General features: G+C 37.0%; 2 protein-coding genes across 2 annotated transcripts; one reads left to right on the top strand and one right to left on the bottom strand.

Annotated features, from left to right (window-relative positions):
* Nucleotides 1-581: 581 nt before the first annotated feature.
* On the bottom strand, nt 582-2,072 carry LOC112705625 (histone H3.3). Its single transcript, XM_025756499.2, has 4 exons — nt 1,442-2,072; nt 1,256-1,332; nt 1,070-1,160; nt 582-976 (listed from the first exon to the last, which is right to left on the bottom strand). The coding sequence occupies exons 1-4, from the start codon at nt 1,511-1,513 to the stop codon at nt 806-808; spliced, it is 411 nt and encodes a 136-aa protein (XP_025612284.1). The 5' UTR covers nt 1,514-2,072; the 3' UTR covers nt 582-805.
* Nucleotides 2,073-5,691: 3,619 nt separating this feature from the next.
* On the top strand, nt 5,692-6,375 carry LOC114924389 (uncharacterized). Its single transcript, XM_029288800.1, has one exon. It carries the CDS (start codon nt 5,692-5,694, stop codon nt 6,373-6,375), a length of 684 nt encoding a protein of 227 aa, XP_029144633.1.
* Nucleotides 6,376-8,759: the final 2,384 nt, after the last annotated feature.

Genomic DNA, 8,759 nt, shown 5'->3' with positions numbered 1-8,759 from the left:
ATTTCAGAAAAGAATATTTTATCTATAAATGATATTTAAATAAAATAAAATAAAAATATTTTTTATTTACTTTTTAAAAAAAACGTTTATAAAATTATATATTATAAATTTCCGAAAAAAAAACATTTTTTTATTTTTTAATACTATTTTTTACTATTAAAAATTTCCCAAACACAATAAAAATAAAAAATAACTTTTTTCATTAAAAAGAGTTCAACAAGCCCTTAAACCAGTTTAAATATTTTGTTTCAAATTCTTTCAAATTCCATCAATTCCAAACCCAGCACGCTGTTAATTTGATTATCAACGAATACAGACGTTGATTTCGCAGCCAGTTGCAGAATGGTCAACAGACTTCAAAAATCAAAAAATAAACAAAACATAGAACACAATTGCGAAAAGGGATATTTACAAGCGTCGCAAAAACAAAAGTTCTCCTATTACAATGTTTGTACCACCTAAAACTCTAAAAGTAAGAAGCTCAAAGGGTTAAAAAACAAACCAGCAAATTACTTAAGGATATTGATTACTTAGACAACTCAGCACGATCAATCAATAGCTAATTATATGAACACTTCCAATTCAACAAACAACGGAACTTAATTGACAAAACCATAGATCGAAATCAAGTAACCGAGTCTTGAACAAACATTAGAAAACATTCATGTTATATGTCCTATAATAATAATAATAATATCCTAAACATCACCCCCAAAAGAAATTTGAGCAAACAATTAGAGACATCCGAATTTATATGTCTACCATAAATCCTAACGTCAACACCATGTTGAATTACACAGTAAAACTAAGCACGTTCTCCACGAATGCGCCTAGCGAGCTGAATGTCCTTGGGCATAATGGTGACCCGCTTGGCGTGGATAGCACACAAGTTTGTGTCTTCGAACAATCCAACCAAGTAAGCCTCTGCAGCTTCCTGAAGTGCAAGGACTGCGTGGCTCTGAAATCTCAAATCAGTCTGCACCATACACAAACAATAAATGACATCTTTAATTCCAGGATCAGAAATTGATTAAGCTGAGAAAAAGAAAAAATTTTGAGAACAACACACCTTAAAGTCCTGAGCAATTTCACGAACAAGACGCTGGAAGGGTAACTTACGGATCAGAAGCTCGGTACTCTTTTGGTATTTTCGGATCTCACTGAAAAGATAACACGAAGAGAATGTGAAATTGAGGCCAAAACATACAAGAGCTCCAAAACAAAAAACGTTGACAAGATTTGGGGAAATTGGTACCGGAGAGCAACAGTTCCAGGGCGATAACGATGGGGCTTCTTCACTCCACCAGTTGTGGGAGCGGACTTTCTCGCGGCCTGACAAGAATTACAAAAGACGATGAGAAACCCTAACCCTAAAGAGGTTCCGAATTCCGGCAAAAATTGAACAAATTTTGAGAAACCCTATATCTGAGAAAGACGTTACCTTGGTAGCGAGCTGCTTCCTTGGGGCCTTGCCACCGGTAGACTTACGAGCGGTCTGCTTCGTACGAGCCATGGATTCCGATCAAGGACAAAGGAGAGAAGATACGAAGAGTTTGCAGAGAACGCAAAGAGATTGGAGTCGGAACGACAGAAAGGTTTCGGTCTAGGGTTTTTATAGCATAGCAGAACGGGGTTAGGTCCGTTACGAAAATATGTGGAGTTTTTTCAAAATAAAATTAAAAAAGAACACTGATCCGTGTGCTTGCTATTCACTGGTTAATTCTTAATTTGCAGAAGTAAGGACTGCCAGCGTGGACGAGTTGTGTTTCTTTTGTGAGAGCGTTTAAGCACGAGTCGGCTCAAATGACTCGTTCTTCTTTTTGGTTTTTCCCATTTTGGAACTAATATCGACTCGCTTTTTTTTTAATTTGCAATCTATTTTAGTTTTTTTGTTTAAAACAAAAAAAAAAAAGAAACGAGGTTGGATTTCTTAAGTATATGAGAATCTTTGGGATTTTTTTTTTCCGTTTTGGTAAGAAGAATCTTTGGAATTTACTCATATGTGAATGACAAGTTGACAACTGTTTCTTCTTGAACCCATGCTTACTTTTTCTTGTTGAACCCATATTCCTAGAATACTAGTGTATGTACTTGTACCATACACTGAAAATATTTAATATTTTATATATATTTAAAATATTTTTAAAAAATATATTTTTTAATATATTAAATTTTAAATTAAACTTAATTTATATTTTTTTATTCATGCAAATAATAAATAATAGTATATAACAAAATAAATTACAAATTAATTAAAAATATATTTATTTTGTTAAAATAAATTTATATAAGTTAAAATTAAGAAAATTGACGTTAAAAATTTTTTTATTCAAATTTAATATTCGAAACTAAATTCATAATATTTTTTAGTTATAAAGAAATAAATATTTTTAACATTTTTTCTTAAGTATATCTTAAGTTGATATTCCAACAAATTGCTAGTCCATTGTCATCAGATCTTAGAAAAAGCCACCAAAACTTTACAAGGCTCATTAATTTAGATATGTTTTATATATGTGTGTTATATGTTGATATAAATTATGGGAGTATTTTTCATGAGTGTGGGATAGTTTTTAGCTGAAATTTGGTGAAAAAAATTGAAGGGAACGAGTTGTGTACAAAAAAAAATTGAGTTACCAATTTAAACAGTCCGAATTGTGAGGGAGGAAAAAATTTTGAAATTGACGGTGAACTAATTGGACTGTCGAATTAGTAAACGGATCCTCCGAGTTTGCATAAAAAATTAATTTTTTAAATATGTTAACGGTAATCACTCAGTCTAAATTGAGTATAATATGTTTTTTAACCATTATATATAAGTTTGGGTAGCTGGTATTGTACTGATAAGAGTGTTTTTCATTTCATCATCTTCTTTCCGCAGCACCTGCATCTACATTTCTCCTTCTTTCAAACGAAGGAAAATAATGAGAGTGTGAAGTTTATTTATATGAGTGAGAAAAATGGATGATAGAGTGTTACTGAAAGTATATTATTTTGGTCAGATTTTGTTAGAAACAGTTGAATGAGTGAAATTTGTTTGTGAAAATCCGTTAGATATTGTTATTCCATTCACAATCTCGTTCGAGAAACTAAAAGGTGTGATTTGTGAGAAGATAGAATCTGGGTTGTCTAGAAGAATATCATGTATTTTATACAGGTATCTCATACCTGTATTTGGTGGATTCGTTCAATTTCAGACGAAATATGTAACAGATGAAGTGAGCATGCAATAGATGTTTTCAATGTACATTGAAAGTCGTGGTCAGATATCATTCACTGAGGTGTATGTGGAATTCGAACCGTCTGAAGCGGATCAAAATATTAAATGGGAAGATTACAACAGCAACAGTGAGGAAGAGTTTGAAAGTAATTACGAAGTTGTTGGTCCTGATGGAGATGAAGACCAAGGTGACGGCAATGTGGCACCAAATGTAGCTGACGTGGCAAATGCACTCGCAAACGAACATCCGTTTGAGGTAGGGGTGTTCAAATCAAAACCAATCCAAATTAAACCGCTCATCCAATCCAATCTAAACCGAAAACCGATTAAAACCGCACTAATTCGGATTTGATTAGATCTTATTTTTTGCAAACCGTTGGATCGGATCGGATTTTGGATCTACTTTTCACAACCGATTCAATTTAATCCAAACCGCACATTGTGTTATAATATTATTATTTTATTATTATGTTTACAATTATACTTATAACATATTCAATTTGTTATACATTTTTATATTTTTCATGTATTATTATTATTTAATAGATGTTTTATGTTCAAAATGTGATTTATTTATTTATTTTACTAACCTATAATTTTATTCTATTGTTATGTTATCGTTGATTTTTTAAGATATTGTTAAGACTTGCTATGTCATTGTTGGTTATTTGAAATTCGATATTGAAACTTGTTATATATTTAATTTTTTTAATTTACAAAACCGCAAATCCAATCCAATCTAAACCGCTCGAAATTAGATCGGATCGGATCGGATTTTTTTAAAAAAAAAATCATCCAATCCAAATCGCACCGCAAGTAAACATAGTGTTCGGATCGGATGAGTTTTTGAGTCAAAACCGATCCAAACTGCACCGCGAACACCCCTAGTTTGAGGAGCCGTCTTTCATGTGAGTGTTGGACTTGGAAGCCATGCATGCTCCGGAGTTTCCGGAGTATATGAATGCAGGTACATAATTGCCTATAGGTATACACGAAGGGTTATAATTTTTTACTAATTGATATTGATCGATGTGAACAAATAGTTATGTAACGTGATAATATACGTAATTAGCATTTGTTTGTGTGTTTGTTTAGTTAATAATGTTATTTGTAGTTAGTTATTGATGAAGTTAAATAATAGTTAGTTGTTTATTATTTAGTATTTATTTATGTGCTTATACTTTTAATCAGTGTTCATTAATTATTTTAAGATTGATGTAGTGTTGATTGATTTACTTTTAATTGCACTTATTAAATATTTGTGTATTAAATATTTGTTGCAAATGGTGAATTTGTCGTAGGTATGGAATTCAGTTCTAGGAAAGTTATTATTAGGGCGATGAAAGATTATACTATCCAAAGAGGTGTAGACTACTGGGTGTATGAGACGGAGTCGCTGACATTTTATGCCAAGTGTACGCAGTATGAGTCAGGTTGTGATTGGCTTATCAGGGTTAGCATGATCAGCAGAAAGTACTGTTGCTTTATAAGGAGGTATAATGGTAGTCACACTTGCACCAGAGCAACCATTTTTCAGGATCATTCAAAGCTGGATTCGAAACAATTGCAGAAGCAATAAAGCCGTTGGTTGAGGCTGACCCCTCGATAAAGGTGAAATTAGTCATTGCGGAAGTATAATCGAAGTTCAATTACACCGTCAGCTATCGAAAAGCATAGTTGACTAAGTAAAAGTCGGTGAAAAAAATATTTGGAGGTTGGGAAGCATCGTACGAAACTTTACCTATATGGTTTGAGGCCATGTGTCATAAGGAGCCATAAGCAGTTGTCCATTTTGAGACTATGCCTGCATATCAAGGCGATGACTTGGTAACTGATATCCGGGTGTTGCATCGAGTCTTCTGGAGTTATTACCCTTGTATTAGAGCATTCAGACATTGTAAACTAATTGTCCAAGTAGATGGGACTCACTTGTACGGAAAGTATAAAGATTGTCTGTTGGTTGCAGTTTCACAAGATGGAAACAACAATATCGTCCCAATTACATTTGCTATTGTGGAGGGAGAGACTTCTGATACATGGCACTTTTTTCTGAGTAACCTGCGACAGCATGTAGTGACTCGGGATGGTGTGGGACTGATCTCTGACCGGCACGAATCCATCAACACAGCTGTGGCCCGCAGTAACGGAGCTTGGTCACCTCCCAGAGCTTTTCACATGTTTTGCATCAAGCATATAGAGTCAAACTTTTTGAGGAAGTTCAAGGCACCGTACCTACAAAAACTTGTCGTCAATATAGGTACCCTTGTTGTAATTTGAGGTTCATTGTTAACAGGGTACTGTTAATAGTTTTTTTTGTAATTTGTCCTTTCTTATTGTATAGGATATTCGAGGACAGTTCGTGAGTACGAGTTGCGTTACCAACGTTTACGAGAACAGGGCGAGACTTACACAAACTAGCTAAACCGAATACCCTGTGAACAGTATGCATTGGCATTTGACGGTGGTTACCGATGACGACGAACCTCGTAGAATGCATCAACTCAGTCTTGAAGGGTGCACGCAATCTCCCCATCACTGCACTTGTCAAAGCCACTTTCTACAGACTCAACGAGTTGTTCACTCGAAAAAGAGCCGAGGTGGAGGCTCGGATTACTACCGGCCATATTTTTTCTGAGCTTGTGACCTCCAAGTTGCATGCAAATCAACTTGCAATAGAGATCATCCAGATGAATTGCTTCGACAGACAGAATGAGGTCTTCAAAGTGCGTGAGATGCCAAGTGGAGTGGAGTATACTGTCGACCTCCGTCGACAATGTTGTGACTGCGGTGAGTTCCAGGTGGACCAAATTTCTTGTCGACATGTGTTTGCATGTTCTGCAAATCAACGGCTGGATTGGCAGGTTTATGTTCATGAGGTGTATAAGATGGACCAAGTTCGACAGGTTTACCGAGCCAGGTTTAAGCCACTGGGGAATCCTACTATATGGCCGGCTTACAACGGACCTCGATTCGTACCGAATCCGTACATGAGACAAGTATCCAAAGGTTGTCCATGGATGACGCGCTTCTTGAACAAGATGGACACGCAAATGTTACATCGTCCTAGGCGATGTAGGCAATGTGGGGCTGAGGGACACAGCCGTAGTATATGCTGTCAGGCAGGTGGAGCAAGTGCCGGCAATAATGCTCAGTAGATTTATTGTATTATGTTTTAAATCCAAGGAGTCTATGACATTTGAGACTCTATATAACTTATCCAAGCTATAAAGTATGTTGTTTGAAACATTGTAACTGATATCAAACTACTATATGCAATGTTCATTAGAAAGGTACTTAATGATACATAGAAAAGTGTTCAACTACTTTCATGATACATAGAAAACTGTTCAACCACATAGAAAAGTACTTCATGATAAACAATAATAATACTAACTACACAAAAGCTACTTTCTCCTTGTCTACTCTATGTCGTCCACAAGATCATTGCATTTCTTGGAGATCCTTTTGAACACGGATGGCGTGTATCGCTTAGCGCTACGACGAGGTGGATCAACCCTAGGATTGTAGCCCTTCCCTGTTTCAGCTGGAGTTCGTGCCTCACCTGTGTACAACTTAATTAGTTGACTGAACAAGTATATAATATAATCAAATCAACACAAATCAATATCCCAGCAACTATAAAAGATAAGAAAATCAACCATATATGAATATAGTATAATCAAATGACCCAGCAAGTATATAAGATAAGCAAATCAACCATATAGGAATATAGTATAATCAATTGGCTAAAAATTAAAGCAATAATAGGACATGCACCATCGTAATCACTAGCAGCATCATTACTAGAATTTTGATCTTCGTCCATATCTTCATGTTTATCCTCATCGTCATCCTCGTCATATGGGGTATCAACTAGATACTCATTCGTCTCTAGTTCAGTTGTCATAGCATTTTCTTTAATTAGACCCGTTGAAACACGATGAGGGTTTTGACTATTAAGAATTCCTCTACCACCGTCACTTCTACTAGAGTCACCAAATACCAACCCTCCAATACTAACCGAGGAAGTGCGGTATGGATGCATCACGTCCAAGGAATACCTACCAGCCATGATATCAGGCTGATGGCCATACTGTGACTGGCCTGCTTCTGTCCCAAGTAACTGGCTAAAAGATGCTCCGTCTCCTGAGTCAACATGTGGAGTACCCCAATACTGCTGATGTAGAGGATATGATGTGGTAAACTGTATTTGAGGTACATATGGGTTTGAGCATTGCGGTTGTTCTTGTGTAGGTGGAGGTGGAGGTGGAGGTGGATGTGGAGGTGGTGGTGACTGTGGCTCCTGTTCTTCATTTTCATCATCCATGACTTGATTACCCTCAACATTCTCTTGACCCACACGATCTGACAAGTTCAAGTGGTTGCCATATCTTGCACGGTACCAGTACATGTAAATATCCAAGGGATGCTGTGGAGGCATGGGAAGCTCAGTAAGAATGTAGTTATACCTATTTGTCCACTGCATCACCCAAAACGAATGAGTCGTGGCCGTGGCCCAGTCAAGATTCTTAGGACCAGTCAGGACCATTCCATGTGCCTTGTCTAGATTCCGTTCCTGATGAGGAACTCCCTGAACGAAACCAAACTGTCTCCTAAACCTATCGGTTGTATGCCACTCAATGATTTCAAAAGACACCAACGGCACCGTAGCGCTCCACACAACCGAGTGCATGTAGATATCTGCAGGAATTATATCTGGATCAATGCGATCAACAGCATAAGCAAGCCACACGAACTTCGGAAAATAAGGGAAATAGATTATTACAACCCAGATAACATTAACACTCAACCCAAATCAAATACTTCCTTAATAACTACACACCTGGCCTTCTTGGAGATCATCTAAGGCTTTCCTAAAATGCTCAAGTGTAAAATATCGAAAGCGCCGGTCTCCACGCTCCCAGTTACGCCACCTAATATGACTTAATTCATTAACACAATTCGTTTTTACATATGAATATAGGACAAAACTGTAACATAATGTTACCTGTTTGCAAGCGGAAAACTGCGGGGTTCGCGAGGAACCTGCGCTAGATATGGGAGACGGATCCAAGCCCAAGTTAGCAGAAGTGTTAATGGACCATCGATTTCCTTGCAGTCAAAACGAGAAGCCCTGCATAATGACCTATACAGGTGTGCCAGGCATGCAGAGCCCCAACTGTACTGTCCGATACTACCAAAATCACGAAGCAAAGGCAGGAACTTCCAGTGCACAGATGCCCCAGACTTGTCACCAAACAAGACTGTACCAAATAATAACATAATGTGGCACTTCACGTACCTCTGCATGCTGGTTTCATCAACCAACTGTAATCTTTCTTTCAGATCTCGAAGCCAGGTCAGTTTTATGCAACTTGCTCTACAGTCCGACTTCCTAGGTGCAACCCCAAATTGCTGCAAACACTCCGCCTCTAAGGCTTCAAAACTACTTATAGTCATCCCTGTGACTGGAAGACCGTCTGTTGGAAGACCAAGGATAATAGCAACATCTTCTAGTGTCACAGCACATTCACCAACA

Source organism: Arachis hypogaea, chromosome 8 (assembly GCF_003086295.3).
Source record: "Arachis hypogaea cultivar Tifrunner chromosome 8, arahy.Tifrunner.gnm2.J5K5, whole genome shotgun sequence".
NCBI lineage: Eukaryota > Viridiplantae > Streptophyta > Magnoliopsida > Fabales > Fabaceae > Arachis > Arachis hypogaea.
The sequence above is the reverse complement of the archived record's forward strand: the minus strand, read 5'-3'. Positions and strand labels throughout refer to the sequence as shown.